Below are 19,308 nucleotides of genomic sequence, written 5' to 3'. Positions count from 1 at the left end.
TTTTTTCACTTCAAAGTGGCTTTTTGTCAATATTTTAGTTCATTTATACAAAAATAGTTTCAAAATGTTAAAAGATAAAATGAAATGTTTCTATTGATCCAATCCATTCTTTTCAAATTATCTGTTTATGAAAATGGTCAAGATTTTGACCATTTTCCCCATTTCAGGATGGGAAAATTAAAAACCTTAAAAACTTGCAGAATGAACTCTCATTTATTTTCCATCTGCAGTAAAAAAAAAAAGTGTGAGATCCTGCTTACTTCACACAAAAAGTCTCTTTCCTGCAAAAGTGATAATAATGGGTGCACCTGCATGTGAAATCAGTGTGATATGATAAACTCCAGCACAGTTGGTCCTGGGGAAAACTGCTTCCAGGCACAACCTCTACACTTGTGTCCTGGACTACAGCACTTTGTGCTGGGGTGGAACAGCACTGGACTGGCAGGGAGCCTGGGGGTCAGCCCTGGGATCTCGGTGGCAGCATCGGGCAGCAGAGAGGCTGGCTGGGGCATGAGGGTACTAACGTGCCTGGTAGGCAGCAGGCAGCCCCCACACTTTAGCACCTTCATGCCCCAGCCAGCCTCTGTCACTGTACTATCCTACAGAGGAGTTAATTAATTTACTGCACCCTTTTACCAGTGCATGTGTAGACTGTGGTGCTTTCCTGTGGAGTTAATTAGATCTACCCACATGTCTATGGCATCTAAGAATGACCAAGAAAAAGGTCTCTCATTGTTAAAGCAAGACAATGGTGATCTTGAACAAGATCCCTAATTTTTAATAGCAACAATTCAGTCAAACCTGCTCTGAAAAATTTCCTGACTTGTAACATTCAGTTCTGTAAACTGGAGATTTGTCAATTTTTTATTTAGTTTAATAATGTCTGCCTGCAGCAGACACCAATCTGAATATTAACTGTTTTACCCTCCTTGAGGGCTCTGGTGTATTCTTTTCTTTCTGTGTTGTAATGTCTAGTTAAAGTACCAGTATTATATGCTTTTACAAGACCTTACCAAAGGCCATTGAAATTAATAGGAAACCTGATTGAGCTAATGGGCTATGCTAGGGTACCTCACTATCCATTCAAGGGTGCTATGAAATATTAGCACTTCTAGGTTTGCAAGCATGATCTACACCATAAAGAGGTTTCACATAGGAATCCATAGTGTCAAAATTGTTCTGACCTGTAGTGGTCTTTCTGAGTACTTGGCAACAGAAGAATTGCTCCATTATTTCTCTGTAATCAAAAAAAGAGTGAAAGCTAAAAGCTGGCATTTTCTGAGGGTGCTTCAAGCCTGTTAAGGGGTGCCTCAGGTCTTAAAAGGTTGAGAACCACTGCCCTAACATGTCCACAGCAATATACTGTTACAGTGGGGAAGACAAAGATAGATTCCTTCAATATTTTGGCATAACTATGACTTCTTTTTATTTTTGTGATTGTGATATTCTAAGCTCTCTTTTCTCATGTAAATTATTCTTGGGATTGGAACGTAATTTTTAAATTTGAAGGATTGTTAGATGTATGAAGAAACAGTTTAAGCCCCTTTTGAGACTTTAAACTGGGGTGGGCAAAATATGGCCTGTGGGCCAGATCCAAGAGGCAGCTGCATGAAGGACAGCCCAGGCCATGGTGCATACAGCTGGTCCCACTGTCCCTGGGTATGTAGCAGGACTAGGGTGGTGCAGTGGCCACACTTGTTTCCCAGCAGCCCCTGCAGCAGTGGCTCCTTCCACTGCCTGTATCACCACAGCTGTTAGACCTGGCCCCACTACCCAGGCACCCTGGCTCGTCTAGCCCATACCCACCACAAGCAGCACTGGATGGAGTGGGTTGGTGGGGTCTCCACAGAGTCCCGAATAGAAGGGAAGAATCACTTCCTGTGACTTCTTTACTTTTCTATTTTTCCCCTCCTTCATCTGATGAAATAAAGAAAACTACTCTCATTATGTAAGGACTGTTCAACTGGCAGTCAACAAGCTACATGTAGCCCCTGGGGGGATGGGAGGGGGGGTTAACCCATGGCATCTGGGCTCCTGGTTTTGGTGCTTTCCCCCCTGTTACTGTCTTCCTGCTGCTGCAAGGGTCTCTGTTCTCTCTCTCCTTCCTACAGTTTCTGTTTCCTGCCACCACTGCTCCTTGGGGTTGGGTATGATGATGTGGCATGGCCCACAAGGCAGAGAAAGCTTGCTGCCAGGAGGCCTGGGGGGGACCCAGGGATTCCACATGGTGGAGGGATACATATGAAGTACAGTAAAGGGTTCCCATGTGGCATGGTAGAGGAGCCCCAGGGGGGAAAAGGATGTACGGCTTGTAATTGAAGGGGACATGTGGCCTCTGTGCAGTCAGAAACTGGACAGCTCTGATAGAAATGAAACAGACTGAGCCAACTTAATTATAGACTTACATCAGTGGAACTCTTTGGGATGCAAATTAATAAGGAATTTGGTCCAATATGTCTACATTTTTTAAACCATACTGGAAGAATTTGTTGCAATGTGACTTCCCAGATTAAATGCAACCTTCAACAAAGCTTTGATTTAACAGGCATGGAAAAATATATACAAGTACACTAAATACTATTGTCTCCATGATTTTTGTGAGTATTCTCTTTTAACTCTAATTCATTTTTAAGCATATGCTGTTTTGACTGAGTCTGTTGTTAATGGCCAACAAGCTCCTGAGAGGTAGTGCTGGTCTCTCAGAGAGGTCACTGTTGCTCTTTTTATTGGACATCAGGGCGTTGGTCTGTTTGGAAGGGGAATTGTAATCCTAACTACATGGCTGTGCTCCAGCATCCTTGCCAAATTCCCTGTTCACTCATACATCATGGCTTTTTAATCACACTATTATCACCCATACTCCATATACAGAGACTCACAGTGATATATATGAATATTCTATTTAAACTAATATAAATAAACCTCTTATTCAGTCACACAAAATGCTTCCTAAATACTGATTCTCAGTACAAATAGCAGAAGGGCAGGCATTTTCCCTTGGAAAGGAATGGCAAAGTAGAACTGGCCTCCAAGCAGAGCACAGATGGTATCAAATGATGATCAAAGATAACCCACCAATTGTGACAAAATGTATTTCTAAAGGCTGTATTTTGCTCTTCTATTCTGGTCATGTATGAATTGTTTTAGTAGACATATTGTTTTTAAAATTAGGAAAACATACAAAAAAGGATCATTACAAAGAAAAACCCTTCAAGTTACAAAAGTTCATAATTAATGGAAGCAAGCAGAATAAGAACAAAAAATATTTCAAGCATCTGGAATATCATTTTCAAATGATAATTTTCTATTATATCAATAAAAAATTAAAATAGAAATTTAGAGAAATTAATAAACACATTAAAGAAATAAAGCTATTCCAGAGCTCCAAGAAATAAAATATTTATAGCAAGATCAGTAAGTTAGCTCAAGCATAATTTTGTCTCAGGAGCTTTCAAATCTAAAATAAATTTATCCACCTATTAAACTGTATATTTGGTTTATAAAGAGCCAAAGGAGATAATTTAGGCAGCCATATTTACTGTCATAATAAAAAAAAATAATTCAGTCACACTCATTAAAAGTATTATTTTCCTTTGGTCTTCAAAATACATTCAATTCTTCCTCAGTTATTTCTTATATTGATTTGATTTTTCAGTGAAGGCACCTAATTCACAGATACACAATTCTCCAGAATAAGCATGAGTCTGAACCTTGTTGAAATTGTGATCTGCACCTGAACTTTGGGACATTTGCCCAGGTTTACTTCAGACCAGTAAGAAAAACTGTGTTCTTCCATGCAATAGATTTTTTACTAATTCATCATTTTGCCAGTTCCATTTGAAGTGCCCCCCTTCCAGCCCCCCCCCAAACAAAAACAAACCCAAACCCCAACAAACAAAACCAAACACCCAAACTCCAGGGACTCTTCAAATATTCCAGGAAGTAGTTATCTTGTCAGTTGACATCCAGTATTGGCTCTGCTGGCATGGAAATCAGAAGATGTATGAGATGCACGTGCCCTTGATGCTAACAGTACTGAACTAGGAAGGTAAGGGTATCCAGAGACACAAGGGCAGAAGTGTCTCTGGGTATGGCAGTGTTGGCTATGATAAGTGTTCAACATGTGCAGCCCTCCTCCATTTCTTGTCCCTTGTCTCTGGTGTTTGCATTTAGCATGTTACCATCTTAAGCATTATAGGCTAGATCTATGAAAAACTCAATGCAAACTTTCCTATTTAACCAGGACCAGCTCCTCTGTACTATTTTTAACTTGAGGAAGAAATCATTATTACACTTACAAGTGGTCATGTCACTTCATTACATACTACTGGTACTTTTGGGAAAGAGAAAGCTGTGTTTGGGGATAGATGTCAGGATTGATGGTGTTTCATTAATGAAACGTGAATATCACACTGCAACTGTTCCATTGGGCTCACTGCACTGTCAGGGTGACCATTTGCTGGGAAAGCAGAACAGCTTTTGCGCTAGGGACAGAAATTTCATGTAAACCAGTATGAGTGATTGGAAACTGGTTCAAATCTGTAACGCAATAGAAGTTCAGTGCACATAAACAACTTTCAAAATGGCTGAAACTTGTATACGATAAACCTGGATGGATGTAGTATCAGATTTAACTGATTTAGGTTAAATTGGTTTATTGCCCCAGATTCCTCCAGATTCAAGTTAACTCTCAGTCCCCCGGCATCCCAGGATGCTTTGCACCTTCCCTGACCCCTGCAAGCCCCCATCGCAGGGTGGGCAGGCTGGTGTTGGGTCAAGCTGTCTGCTCCAGTTGAGCAAGGAGGTGTGTTCTAGTGCCCCCAGCTTCTGGCCTGGGCCACCACAGGCATGTGGCTGCATTTCTGGAATCAAAAGTGAATGTCTGTTCACTTGCTTACCAGTTCAATTTAGGCTGACCTGCAAAGATTGAATGGATTCAGCCTTCGACTTTTTGACTGTCTGTACTTGGCATTGGTGACAGGAAATGGTGTTTTCCTTCAGTTCTGCTTGAAGGTGCGATTTGCAATGTGATGGGGTTCTTGTCTGCCCTTCTATATGCCACTTTGCAAAGCAGGCTTTTCCAATGTCTTTTTTGAGAGCATTGACTTTTAGACCTTGATGCTAATGACTGGGGGAAGGAGAGAATCTGAACAGAACACATAATTAAGTATCAGCAGTTTGATTTTAGCTCTAGAGAAGCACAGTTATGAGTATTCTCATGTCCCATGATGGTTCAGCTGAAAAGTAGGGGACTGGATTATTAGTATTTGACTGTACCAATGATATGTACTTATAAATACCATTCAGTATTACAGTACTATTGCCATTATTGTTTGATTTACATTTTATTAATATCTTTAATATTACGGATTTCTTTGCAGATTTCTTCTTATATTGCTGTTAGGGCCTGGTCCTAAACTCACAAGCTTGATTGAGAGATTTTCATTGATTTCAGTGGAGTTTGCATCAGGGGCTTCAGACTCAAGTACTGCTCTTTTATGTTTAGAGCTTTCTATAATGTTTCAAATCAGGACTATATGTGAGGAAAATATTTTTTTAGGAAATAAGTTTCAATAATACATGATAACACAATGGGATCTGTAATTTCTTGCAATAACAGCACAAAATTGGCTACTACTCTCTTCATGCTGTTCTCACATCCTTTATTAATTATGAAGTTGTGTTTAGTAATTTTCCTACAATCTTCTAGTAGCAGCTCTGAATCAAGGAGTCCCAGATGTCATGGTCAAGTTGCTAGGAATAGTAGGAAGGAGAACAATATATAGTGAGCCAGCCTACTTTGACTGTTTGGTAAAAGTGATATCCATTCAGTCCTGGAGTCTTTTTTCAGGTTATTCCATTATAGTGGTGAAAGGAAGAGAATCAGGGTTGTGTTTTCACTTGTAAGTCAGCATTGAAGAGTGCTGCTCTGAATTTCACATATGTAGACTGAAGGGAAAAAGGTAGAGTAGTCTTTGTCAAGACTTTGTCTTGTTTGATAAATATAAAATATTAAGATATGGAATTTTAAGGGTCGATGGACCAGTTCAGTTTAGTATAATAGAGCAGGTAATAGTCAGACTTCTATAAAACTGTAGTCCATGGGCAGTAATTTTTCTTTCACTTCATGCTACATCTTGTTTAAAAGAAGGTGAAGAATTCATTTTTGATAATTGGTACACTGTTTTTATCCTGTGAAAAACCAAAGGCAGCAGCTGTTTAGAAAACATGTAGCAGGGAGACGGATAGCAAGGCTGTTTGTTAATAACAGCTATGAAACAACTGACCAGGGGCACCTCTGCACTTTCTGAATGGCCGGTGTGGTATGATGTGACTACATTCGGACTCTGTTCCTTCTCCTGTGCTGAAACTTAGGGAGTTTCCATTTGTGTTTGATTCACACATGAAAGAATTAGGGGGTTCAAGGCTCAAACGTAATGTATCTTAGGGTTTCCTGCAGATCTGTCAAATTCTTCTAATTTTCTATGAAAGCTTAACTTTTCCATGCCAGCTTTAGTTCTCACCAAGTCCCTTCTGTCTCTCCCTTGCCTGTCTGTCTGCCTGTATTCATACTAAGACCATTAGAACCTCTGGTCAGAACTCCTGTCAGAATTTCACCGAGTTGCTCCTGTATTGTATCGAATAACTTAATTCCCCTGGAATTTGCCTTTGCAGTGAGGGGTCAATACACCATGCAAAGCTAAAAGCAATAAATTAACCCTGATTTTCACCACTGAATTCCCACTTCTTGGTCACATGCCTGCCATAGGCATCCATTGGGATCCACTCACATCATGGAAGAGGAGAACGATCCTGAATCCAAATATTACCATCAATATACATCATAATTAGAATAATTTTACACAAAGTAACCCTTCCATTTTAGTTTCCAACTTTTCAGTACCCTTTAAGAGAGCATATACTAAAGAGCTTATTCTGACTTCATTTTGGGGGTTTTAAAATATAAATAAGATTAAATAAACTAAATACCATTTTCCTATTAACTTATATGTAGAATGCCATTTGTGATCGAATTTGGTGCAAAAAATGCCTTGAATACGAAGATTTTTACATAGTTTTACTTCGAAGTCATTAGCAGGATGCTCATTGATAGTTGCATAGGTCCTCTGAGTAGATCAAATGTCACAGCAGAAGCATAAATTTCCCCCATGTTGTGCCAAGAAAGCTCTGCAAACACCAATCAAGTCAAGTTGGTAAAATCTGTACTGCGATCCTTCCCTCCCCATAACTTTGGGCAAATAGAAGAGTCAAGGCTAAGTTAAGGTTCTAGCTAGGGGGAAATCGTTTCCCGCCCCTTTCTTATGAAAAACACCTTGGAAAAGTAAATCAGGCACTAGTGTGGTCCCTTGTTGCTAGGCTGGTCACTGATCCTATAGATCAGAGGGTATTTACGATCTCCTTTTCAGTTACTCAAGGTAGATCTGGCTTACTACTAACATTCATTAGATGGCTGAAAGAATTCTCACAGGGCATAGCTAAAGGATGTTAGGATTGTAACATAGGTTTATATCTTTTGTAGCTTGAATCTAGCTAACTTACATAGCAGTGAATGTGGCAGCACAGACTTCAATACAAACTGTACAAGCCCAGCTCATGTACTCTGGTTGCCATCCTGTATTGAAGCCTTGACTACTATCATTACCTGAGCTAGATAGATTAAAGTTATTATGGGTAAGCACACTCAGGCTATAATCACCCCTTCATTTTTGTTAGTAAAAATGCTCATAGTAGAAGAATCAGTCAAGGTCAATTCCAGATTTAAGCTTCTTTGGAATACTGCAACATTTTATTATCATTTTGGCAGTATGCCCAGGCTCCAGCTCAAGCACTTAAACTCTGCCTCCCTTGAAATGGTGGTCTGCAGAGCCATCTCCACATACGTTATTATATGCTGTCAAATAGGTCATCTCAGTTAGGGAGCCCCCCAAAGAATCAGCTTGCTGACCATCCCTCAAACCTACACAAAATGATTTGATCACAATAGAGGGAGGTCTGCTGGAGTAAAGGCTGGGAGTTCTCTATCCGAACTAGCGGAAGTTTCCCTGTCTAAGTAATGTGGCATGTTGTTACATATTAGACATTTTTATTATCTATTGCAGTGGGGACCAACTTTTTTTGGTAGGTGTGCCACAGATTAGATCTCCACCCTCCTCAAATTCTGACCCCTTCCCCTGCCCATCCTCATACTCCCTTTTCTGCTCCTTGCCCTATCTGCTGCTCTGCTTTCCATTTCTTGCTCTATCTGCTGATGAACAGCCTGTACCCTCCCTGATCTGCTTGTGCCACAAGTTGGCTGCCCTGGGTCTAGAGGCCCCAGTTTCAATGTGTCTGAATATCATCTGCCCATAAAAGATTAAATTTTAGAACTAAGTGTAAAATTAAAGAAAATAGAATCTCCATGATCAAAATAAACAGTTTGGGGTAGAAAGTGAGAGCTGAACACTCTTTGGAACTGAACAGAGGCCTTAAATCTGATTTCATTTAGGCCAGCAAATGGCTATTCAATGGCAACAATTCACAATCATTTCTTTCATGGGCTGGATTTTAAAGATCTATATCCCTTGAACAGTGCTGCAGGCTCTTGTTTAATTATATCTAATGGACTTCTCCCTAATGGGATATTGTTTACCCCTGGGGAAATCTGAAAGGTTTTGAAAGTGAAAGGATGTGGGGTGGGGAAGAATGGCTGCTTCAAACAAACTATATATATTTTTCTGCCAAGTGTTTGGAATACCTGGATCTGCAAAGATAAGGAGCCCCAGGATAGCCATAAGAAACTGGCACTTACACAGCAAACCACACGCTACATATTGCTGACCTTGGCAGCATTATAGGGGTAACTTCCACACAGATGGCTTTGCTAAAGCAATCCCTGTAGTGCATTAGGCACTGACACTTTCTTTCCTAGCATTAGCCACTCAGCTGTTTAGTAGGTTGCAATATAGTGCAGGACCAAATTTCACTCTTCACTAATTTATTGATTCCATTTTGCCCTTTGTATATCGTTACAGTTTAGGAATACAATACCCTTTTGTACATGCAAGCATCAAGGAAAATATCTCCTTGTATAAGTAAAAAGAAAATCTTTGGGCAACATTTCCCGATTCACCTGACTGAAGTTACACATATCCCACACAGTACATGAGAATGAATGTCCTTGAAGCCCACTAGAATGTCTTGTCATTACAGCATTCATCATCATCATCATCATCATCATCATAAGTGTATAGACTCAAGATCAATCATCTTTTATTTTAACATGACAGAGTGCAGTGCATGGCTTTGCTCAGATCCCCAGAGAATAGTCTGACATTGGTACTGGAGTGCATGAATTTATCAGGTTATAGCAAGTAGTCACATATTAAAGGTTTCAGGTAGTTTTACCCCTAATTCTTGATAATTTGACAATTTGTAATGATTTTGCTTTGGAGGCTGCTATTCTGTGATTGGTCTCATGTAAATTCTGTAATGGATGATAGGATTTATACTAATATGGTAAAATTACATTTTTTGTACATGCTTCAAATCTGCATTCAGATAATATGAGTTGCATCAAAAAAGCAGGGAAGCTCACAAATGTTGGGGAACCATGGTGGAGGGACATGAGATGAGTTGTCTGTTTCTGTGAAGGATATGGATATGGACGTTGCTTGTTTATGGTAAGGGAGGCAATGCAGATACTCATACTTAAATCATGAGTAATGAGAATTAGGAAGCCTGGATTTTAGTCCCGATTCTGCCACAGGCACTGACAATTCACTTGGACCTACATTTTTTTCAGATGGTCCCCAGCTGAGAAGCCAAAAATCAGGAAGCGTTGAATTAGCAGCCAGTCGCTGTAGCATGTGCTGAGTCCCAGGGATGACTGTGATGCCCCTTGGTGGCCTCTTATCCGCTGCTCTGCCCTCACTTCAAAAGCTTGCTCCCCTTCACTTTACCTGCCACACCTTATAGTTATTAGATCCTTGGAAAGGGAGGTTACCCCAAGGATCCCTGATCCCATGCTGCTGTTCAGGTGCCAGTACTCAGTGCCTTAAGAGCTTTTTACATGGCTCCCGTTACCACACCAGTGGTCTCCAAGCTTTTTAGGTTGGAGATGACTTTTGGAATTTAAAAGGAACTGAAGATCTCTCTCCCCCCCACCCCCCCCCACTTCCCAGCAGCATGTCTGTGGGGAGAGGAGGGAAAAGGACCTGGGGAGGGGGGCAGGGCAGATTAAGGCCCCAGACCTAGCCCCACTTCCTCCCTTACTGCTGGGGCTTTGAACTTCCCCCTCCCCCACAGTGGCAGTGAGGGAAGGGCAAGCCCTGCACAACTGGGGCAGGGCAGGGGACAGAGCCATGAGTGGCTCATCCAGGGATGGGGGGGGCATGCAGTGTGGGAGGGTATGGGGGGGGTGTGCCCCTGGATCTGCCTGCAAGGCGGGGAGGGCTGCAGGCTGGGGCCAGGGCTGTGCCAGGCTCTTCCCAGCCAGGCTACGCTCAGGCCAGGTGGTGGCAGTGGTGGCACTAGGAGCAGGGCCACTGTGGGACGGGGGTGGGGCAGGGCAGGGGCAGGAAGGCCTCAGCTGCCACTGAGCACAATGCAGGACAGGCCCAGCAGGAGCACCATGGCACAACCTTCCAGCTTGCAGCCACAGCCCACCCTTCCCTGCACGGGGTTCCCCCCATGTCCTCAGGGGTTGGAAGGGGAAAGGAGAGGGGAAGGCTGTGCCGGGCTGTTCCTGCTGGCTCTGGCCCGTGCTGCGCTCAGTGGTGACGGTGAGAGTGGGGGGACTACGGCCCTCCCCTGTGGCCCCACTCCCAGTGCTGCTGCCGCTGCTGTAGCCGCTCAGCCTGAGTGCCGCCCGGCCAGTAACAGCCTAGTGCTGCCCTGGCCCCAGCCTGCACTGCTCCATTGGTAAATCTGGGGACATGCACCCCCCCCATGCCCTCCTAGGCTGTGTGCCCCCCCTGCCTCCATGCCCCTGGCCCGCTCTGCATGCCATTCTGGGCTGGACTTTGGGCCCCAAGCCCCGCTGCAAGTGCCCCCCGAGACCTCCACCCCCTTCCTCCCCCACCAGCTGACCTGCTGAGCTTGGGGCAGGAGTCACACATGTGCATGCGCACACACACTCAACCCCGGCAGCCTAGGATTGACTTCAAGAGGCTCCAGGATACACCGGTCGATCCCAATCGACTACTTGGTGACCACTGCCTTACACCACATCCATGCCTCACAGATGCCATCAATTAGCACACTCCTAGGCTATACTGGGACCCCGTCTCCACCCCTGCTGGGACTTGCAGTCCCTGTGCCATCACCCTTCCAGGCCCCCTCCTGGGCTCAGGCCACTATCTACACCTGGGCACTCTATCCATTCTTGCTACTTCTGGGTACCTTGTTCCTCCTAGGCACTGGACCCTCCTGATTCCCTCCAGAAACCAGACGTTCTTGGTTCCCATCCTCACTCTGTTGCCAAGCTCTGGCCCTGCTCCCAGGCCTGTTGAGACCACCACCCCTTCTCCTAATCTCTAAACCACCAGACCTACCTCAACTCTAAGGCTGCCTTCTCTTAACCTCTTGGAGTGCAGAGGCTCCTTCCATGTCAGCAACCAGGGTGAGACTGCCTGCCCCAGCTCTGGCTCTGGGCTTATATCCTGGCTAAACCCCACCTCTTCCTGGTCAGGTGCTTCCGTGCCTGCTGACTTCAGCTTATTCCAGAGCTTTCTCCCTTCTTAATGTAACAGGTGCACCCTATGCCTGTTACATTGGATTTATTAGGGTTTGCAAAGTATTAATATTCTCACATGGAAAGTTTTATTGCAAGGCAAAGAACATCATCTGCAGCTAAGACTGAAATGCTGTAGTGTTCACAAATTCTTTGATAAAAAAATGTAGACAGTGCTTGCATCAAGATCAAAATCCAGTTGAATGCAAATAGCTGCAAAAAAATCTGGATGAATTCTTACACAGTGAAAGCAATAATTGTTTATTTCCCAATCACTACAAAGAATGACTACATCAGACTCATGATATAGGATGTCATTAAATATTTGATTTTTTTTTATAGAATGACTTCATGTCAGTTTCAAAAGACATACAGGCTTATATTCTTCATTAAGATTTCACAGGGAGCACTCTATCATATTATATATTCCATGATCATAACCTATAATAAATGACACTTGCAAATTTAACAGGTTACTGTGAGTTTGCAAGGTATAGTTAGTGAATCTACAAACTGTTGAGTGAACTAAATCATACATGTTATTAAGCAAAATTTGGATTAAAAAAGCAATTCCCAGACTGAAAGTCTCTGTCTTTGTTCACTAGTGGATTGTATTCGACTGCTACTTAGTTTTAGTAAATCACCCGCTCTTGTTGTAGGCAAGCATCACACCTTGATTGACTTACCTGTGGCTCTCTGGTGCCCTTTGAGGCGTGTTTTGTGTATGTACCATATACAGCATGTAATTAATTAAATGGTTTTTTTTTTCATCCTTTCAGTTAATTGTGTGTTCTTTCTTTTCCTTTGTGCTGCACGGCTGATAACCAACTTAGGACCCTGCAATGGGACACAGACCCCTCAGTGCTGCAGCTCCAGTCTGACTCTGAACTTGGGTATATGTCAGCCCTTTTGTTATTTGTTTTACTATTTGTTTGCAGGAGTTATGTTAAAAATGCTTCCCATTAAGCTGGTTTTGTGAGAGTTGTTTTGCTTTGGCAGCAGCATTTGTGTGACAAAACAGTAAAACAACCCCCCAAAATGAAATAAAGCCCATGCAAAGACAACCTGCTATTTCTGTCGCTTGAAAAAATAATAATAACCATTTCATTCCAGATGAAATGTTATTATAGTTAGTGCACTTTAATGGAAAATATAACATGCATGTAAAATTATTCTAATGTCTTGTTTGTATTCATTGATTCAGATTTTTATTTCTGCATTTTGCTGACAAAGTGCTCTTTCTCCCACCTACTGTCTTTACCATAGTTAAGGTGTTTTCCTTAAGAATAATTGTCATCCTTTTCTTCTACCCTTACATTAGAAGTGTGACCACAAATATTTGTGCAATTGGCAAACATAATTAATGGCCATGAATTATTTTGTTTTTCTTATTAGTCTAGGTCAGTTAGGATTTCTTTATTTATAATGAGACTGACACAAATAATTTACCTGGCCAGGAATACTCTACCACAAGTTAGCAACAAAAAACAAAAAACAAAACAAAACAAAACAAAACACTGCTTTGGGCACTGAATCTAACCACTGCAGTTGGAGTGGTAGTATATATTTGAAAATGGTCATATTTATTAAGTATGAAAATTGTCTATTGTGTAGTTGGTATCATTATTAGAACTGGGCATATGTTATAAAGTATCTATTAATGGTGGGCTAGTTAGTGAAAATCAGTTTTATCCAGTGAAGCCTTGAACAGCTAGGGCTAGATCCTACTTCACCTTTTAGGCACTTAAGTGAACTTAGACACAAAGCTACTTGCAGATGTTTAGAAAAACAAAAGTGCTTTACCAGAAGAAGCATTACTTCAACCCGGCTCTGCAGCATCTCTATAAATCGGGTGCTTCAGCGGGGCATTTTGGCACATTTAGCTGATTCAATCAGCTATTAGATAAAAGCACCAAAAAATCCCCACTAAAGCCCCCGATCTATACAGACATTGGGCCAACTGAGTCCAACTAATGCACTGCCTCCTCTAGGCATATGCTGGGTTTGGCACAGGAGTGCACAGAATTTAAAGTAAAGCGACCTTCGTTTTCCTTTTTAACATCTGCAAGCATTAGTGTGATCCCGTTTGTCTCTGTTATAGTCCCTGCAAAAATGCAGAAATGTAGGTGCTTCCTTCTCCTCCTTGACATATTTTTGTAAATTTGTTGTAAGTCTAAGATGACAGAAGAGAAGTTTATAGCTTTTCAGGGATTTGAGAAGGGTGAAATTAGATCACTTTTAAGTCCACTTGGGTGCTTAATAGATGGAGTAAGATCTAGTTCCCATTTCGTCCTGGTGTCCTTAATGTCATCATCATACTGGAGATGGAGTTGAAGTTCAAAGTGAAAATGTGGCTAGTTGAGACTTGGTTTAGATATTATCTAGGTAAGCACCCAAACTGTTAAAAATATTCTGGAAAAGGAAATATTGTAGCACAAGAATTAGAGGCTAACTTAATCAATTCTTTCCTCTTAATTCTTCCCATGGTATGCAAGTTGTTTGGGTGTATTTCTTTTAGTGGGAGAAGTCAGAGGAGTTTGAACTAACAAACAAGAAAGGAAACTGAGATAAAGAAAAATGGCACAAATGAGGCCATGAAAGGTCCACTTGCAGTGACACTGAGGAAACTTTTCCCCTCAAGAGGAGAAGTGGTATCCCATCAATTTTTGCAGAATTTACATACTTCAAAAGTTACTCTTCCAAATGTGAATTGATACAGTACTGTCTTTCTGATCCTGCAGGCTGATATCACTATTTCACCTGTTGCTGTTTTCTCATTAGCAACGTTTTAGAATTTTGCAGCACAAGTTCAGAATCTAGTAGGGTATGATGACAATGGTGATTTCACTTTGCTTGCTACTTGCGAAAGCCTTGAGAAATAGCAGAGTCAGTCATTATGGATATCAGCATTGGAGGAAGGTCAAGAAAAGATTTGAAGAGTAGTAGTACAGCAGAGACTCTCCCACTTCTCTACAGAACAGTTGGTAGGTAATGTAGGATACATCAATGTTAGCTTTCAACCACAGAACTGCTAGGCAGCTTTTTTTCTCCTCCTTGTTAAGTAGGCTAGGAGATATGTCTTCAGATGGGTCCAGCTCCAGTGTAAAGAAATGACAGTGAAGTCACAGCAAGGCTGGTGAACCCCATTCCATAAAATTCATCGTGCTATGGACTGCATTTTTTAGTAACAGCCATTCTTCTAAAAAGGGGCATAGGTAAGAAAAGCAGGGCTTCCTTGGATGATACAGAAAAATTTGAAGGAGTAAGTACCGATACAGAAAAAAATCTGTAGCATGCACACAGATTATTCATGTGGCTAAAATGCCTGCTAGAAATGTCTCCCTTGATTTCTTCAGGCATGGGGATATGATTTTAATGCAAGGACTAGAGCTTTAGCTGTTCAGTTCTTAATGACTTTACATGATAACATTCCCATGAACAACTTTTGACTGAATTCCTTAAAATCTCCATAAATCCAAGGCCAGGAAACATCCAAGAGCATCTAAAATGAAAGATGTATGTGAATATGATGGTGTTGTGACTTGATGGTGAATGTGTTTCCTGTATGAAAGGAAACTTTAGTTCTGGAATAGGATATTTTAGTTAATAGAACTCAGGCACTGAGTGGGGGTTCCAGCAATCCCTGAACATTTAGGACCAAGGTTGAAAACAGCTTTTGAAAGGATTAAAGATTCCAGACACTGTAGCTGATTGATTTGTAGAGCCAAGAGATATCAAATACCTAGGAGGTCACGTGCTTCAGATGAAGGAAAACTACCTGATTTTAACAGGCCATTATTAGGGCATTGGTGGAACACTAGAGCTCTGCTGATTCATAAACTGTGTCTAAATGAGAGATATTTAAGTTTAAAAATTCAACAAGTCCCCTCACTGAATTTCTCCAAGACAGACATGAGCAGTCTAATAGTCTGCAAACTGCTGGCTCAGTTGTCAATATGGACTTTCACTCTCAACTCCTGCAAAGAGGGATTAAGTAAACTGACACAGTGCTATCTTTAGTATCTAGTAAGTTTCTATAAAGGTAGCACTAAGCTCTAGTATTTCAGATGCATAAATTAGTATTGAATTTGTATTCTGCTGACAGCACAATAAACGTATACTGGTGAAGAAACCTTTGGAATCTCAGTAAAATGAGTCATAAAAGTAGGTAGGAGTTGACTAGTTAGAAAGAAGAAGTCTATTTAATCATATAAAAATGTAGGTTTGAAATCAGCAATTGAGGGCAGAGGCACTTTGGATTGCGTTTTATTTTTAAAATACGAAGTCAAAGTAGCTACAGATGCACAGCATGTCAGGAAAGCTTTTGGATGTGTTGCAAATCCATATGCTATATCTCAAGCTGCTGAAGGTTTCATAGTAGTTTCATAGTTTCACAGTAGCCAGGGTCAGGAGGGACCTGAACAGATCATCTAGCCTGACCCCCTGCCACAGGCAGGAATGAATGCTGGGTTCACAAGACCCCAGACAGGTGATCATCCAACCTCCTCTTGAATATCATCCAACCTCCTCGTCCCAAGGTAGGGGCAAGGACCACTTCCCTGGGAAGTTGGTTCCAGATTTTGGCCACCCTAACTGTAAAATATTGCCTTCTTGTCAGCGGAGGCCCTGCACAGCGCACCCCCCCCCCCCCCCTGCCACAGGCAGGAATGAATGCTGGGTTCACAAGACCCCAGACAGGTGATCATCCAACCTCCTCTTGAATATCATCCAACCTCCTCGTCCCAAGGTAGGGGCAAGGACCACTTCCCTGGGAAGTTGGTTCCAGATTTTGGCCACCCTAACTGTAAAATATTGCCTTCTTATCTCTAACCTAAACCTGTTCTCCATCAGCTTATTACCATTGTTCCTCGTCACCCCAGGTGGTGCTGGGGAGAAAAGGGCTACCTATTTGCTGTTGATCTTCCCTGAAGAGTCTGTAGGCAGCCACCAGATCCCCCCTCAGCCTCCTCTTGCTGAGGCTGAACAGGTTCAGGTCCCTCAGTCTCTCCTTGTAGGCCCTATCCTGCTGCCCTCTCACCAGCTGGGTGGCCCTCCTCTGAACCCTCTCCAGGCTGGCCACATCTCTTTTGAAGTGCGGCGCCCAGAACTGGATGCAGTACTCCAACTGCGGTCTGACCAAAATCGCATAGAGGGGGAGCATTACCTTTCTGGACTGGCTTGAGATGCACCTTTGGATGCATGACAAGGTATGGCTGGCCTTGCTGGCTACGGTCTGGCATTGGTGGCTCATGTTCATCTTGGAGTCAATAATGACTCCAAGATCCCTTGGTTTCCATGCAGCATATTCAAACATGCATTGCTTTTGTTCTTCTCAGCAGAGTCTTGAAAACTGGCATCAGGGTGGATTATTCATTCATTTTTTTTGTGGAAAAATGAATCAAGAGCTATAACAACAGCTATTGTTCTAGTAATTTGTTACTTTGATTACCTGCTAAATCTACTGTTGTTCAAACTCATAACACTGAGGCAACCAGATGTGTTAGAAAAAATATAGCTAATGCAGCAGTAACTCTAGGTGACGAACAGCCTAGCTGACTTCTATATGCTGCAGATATACCGTATTTACCTGAATTCAAAGTTACTTTGAATTTAAGATGATCCCCCAATAATCAGATTCTATACATTGAAAATTTATAAATTTGTTTTTAAGTTTCCATTTATAGAATCTAACTATTGGAGGGTTGTCTTAAAGTCCTCTCCCCTTCCCCCCACAGCCCGCCATAGCAGCAACAGGGAAAATAGCAGCAGAAGGCTGGCAGTAGGGGAACTGCCAGTAGTGTTATGGACAGAAGGCTGGCAGTAGTGTTAGGGACAGGTGGCAGCAGGGTTGAGTGGCCTGGCCCCTTTCCGTTGTTCTCTGCCACTTGTCCCCCTCCCCCAACTTGCCTCTCATGGTACCTGCTCCCCTGGCATCTGTTGTCCCCCACTTGCCACTTGTCCTTCCCTAGTACCTACCCCTCAGCCAGCACCCCTTGGCACCTGCCCACCAGGTGGGCCGCCACCTTTTATTTCTTTTGCAGATCTATTTTAGTTTGATACTTTGATCATGGCTCTAGGTTACCCTTAAAAACAAGTATATGTTCTCCTGAAAGTCACAGAGAGAAGGAATCTTTTGATTTTGGTAGTTTTCCAAATACCTTTTATGAACTGCAGTTTTACTACAGAACACCAGAGGAGTGACAGAGAAATTAGTTTATTGCCTTGTCTATCCAGATATGCCCATATACCATTCCACCAAATTTACCTGGAAACAAGTTTTGACAGCTGGATTTATTTGGCTGGGTAAAATATTGATTGCAGAATAATTAATCTGATTTTTATTCAATATTCTATTTACCAATAAATTATTATTTATTCATCCATTTCTACAGATAATCAAATAATATTAATGAATCCAATTACCATGACTAAGCTTTTCCACTTTTTGACCAGCTGTCTCTCTCATATTTTAATCTTGGTTAGGTCTTATAGCTTCCTTTTCATGTAGTATATTTTAAAGTTAGGGTAGCAGAAGGATGGCCCTATTATCTAGCTTCTATGCCAGCACTATGTTCTTGTTGGCTTCATCAAGTCCTTACAGGGTAGCTGTCGTAATTCTCATGGCAAGTGGTGTTCATAAAGATTCTCCTTTTATCAGGAGGAGAAAACTCTCTATTCTTTCTCTCCATATCTCCATAGTCCTGATCTAGAGAAGATGCCCATCCTTTTTCATTCATGCTTTAGCCTCCTTGCTCCTTTCCTATCCTTCACTCTCCACTATGTGGATCCCAGGGCCAGTGAAGTACCCTCCCTCGGTCCTGGAGAAATTGGAAGAATATTGCTTCCTCATAATAGAGGCATGAACAGCATAAAGAGGGCCACCTCTGTGCACAGGTTTACTGGATACAAGAAGAAGCCTTAGTCTTACCTCAATCCTGGGTAAGCTTTTTGAGAGAATTATCCTGGTGCATGTCCACGAGGGGCCAGCAGGGGAGATTATGCTTAGGGGCAACCAACATGGGTTCATTAGAGGCAGGTCCTGTCAGACCAACCTGGTGGCCTTCTATGACCAGATCACAAAATCCTTAAACGCAGGGGTAGCAGTGGATGTAGCCTTTCTGGACTTTAGGAAGGCCTTTGACACGGTCTCTCACCCCATTCTCATTAAAAAACTAGGGGACTGTGGCATCAACAACTACACAGTCAAATGGATCACTAACTAGCTGGAGGGCCACACCCAGAGAGTGGTGGTGGATGGGTCATTTTTGACCTGGATGGATGTGGGCAGTGGGTTCCCCCAGGGCTCGATCCTCGGGCCTGCACTATTCAACATCTTCATCAGCGACTTGGACGAGGGGGTAAAAAGCACCCTGTTCAAATTCGCAGATGACACTAAGATGTGTGGGGAAGTGGGCATGCTAGAAGGGAGGAATAAGCTGCAGTTGGACCTAGACAGGTTACAGGGGTGGGCAGATGAGAACAGGATGGGTTTCAACACTGACAAGTGCAAGGTGCTGCACCTGGGGACGAAGAACCAGCAGCATACCTACAGGCTGGGGAACTCCCTTCTTGTCAGT

At 42.4% G+C, this 19,308-nt stretch overlaps 1 protein-coding gene across 3 annotated transcripts in view; it reads left to right on the top strand.

Moving 5' to 3' along the window:
• The window catches only part of DYNC1I1 (dynein cytoplasmic 1 intermediate chain 1), a 289,110-nt gene that overhangs the window by 58,737 nt on the left and 211,065 nt on the right, over positions 1–19,308 (top strand). For all 3 annotated transcript variants that reach the window (XR_003095040.1, XM_014521844.2, XM_025209028.1), the window contains exon 5: positions 12,565–12,624. Coding sequence is in view for 2 of the 3 variants with exons in the window: in XM_014521844.2 (XP_014377330.1) it covers positions 12,565–12,624 (60 nt within the window). In the remaining variant the exon portion in view is untranslated. The remainder of the gene's footprint in view (positions 1–12,564; positions 12,625–19,308) is intronic.

Source organism: Alligator sinensis, unplaced genomic scaffold (genome assembly GCF_000455745.1).
Source record: "Alligator sinensis unplaced genomic scaffold, ASM45574v1 scaffold196_3, whole genome shotgun sequence".
Taxonomy (NCBI): Eukaryota; Metazoa; Chordata; order Crocodylia; family Alligatoridae; genus Alligator; species Alligator sinensis.
This window is presented reverse-complemented; position numbering and strand designations above follow the sequence as displayed.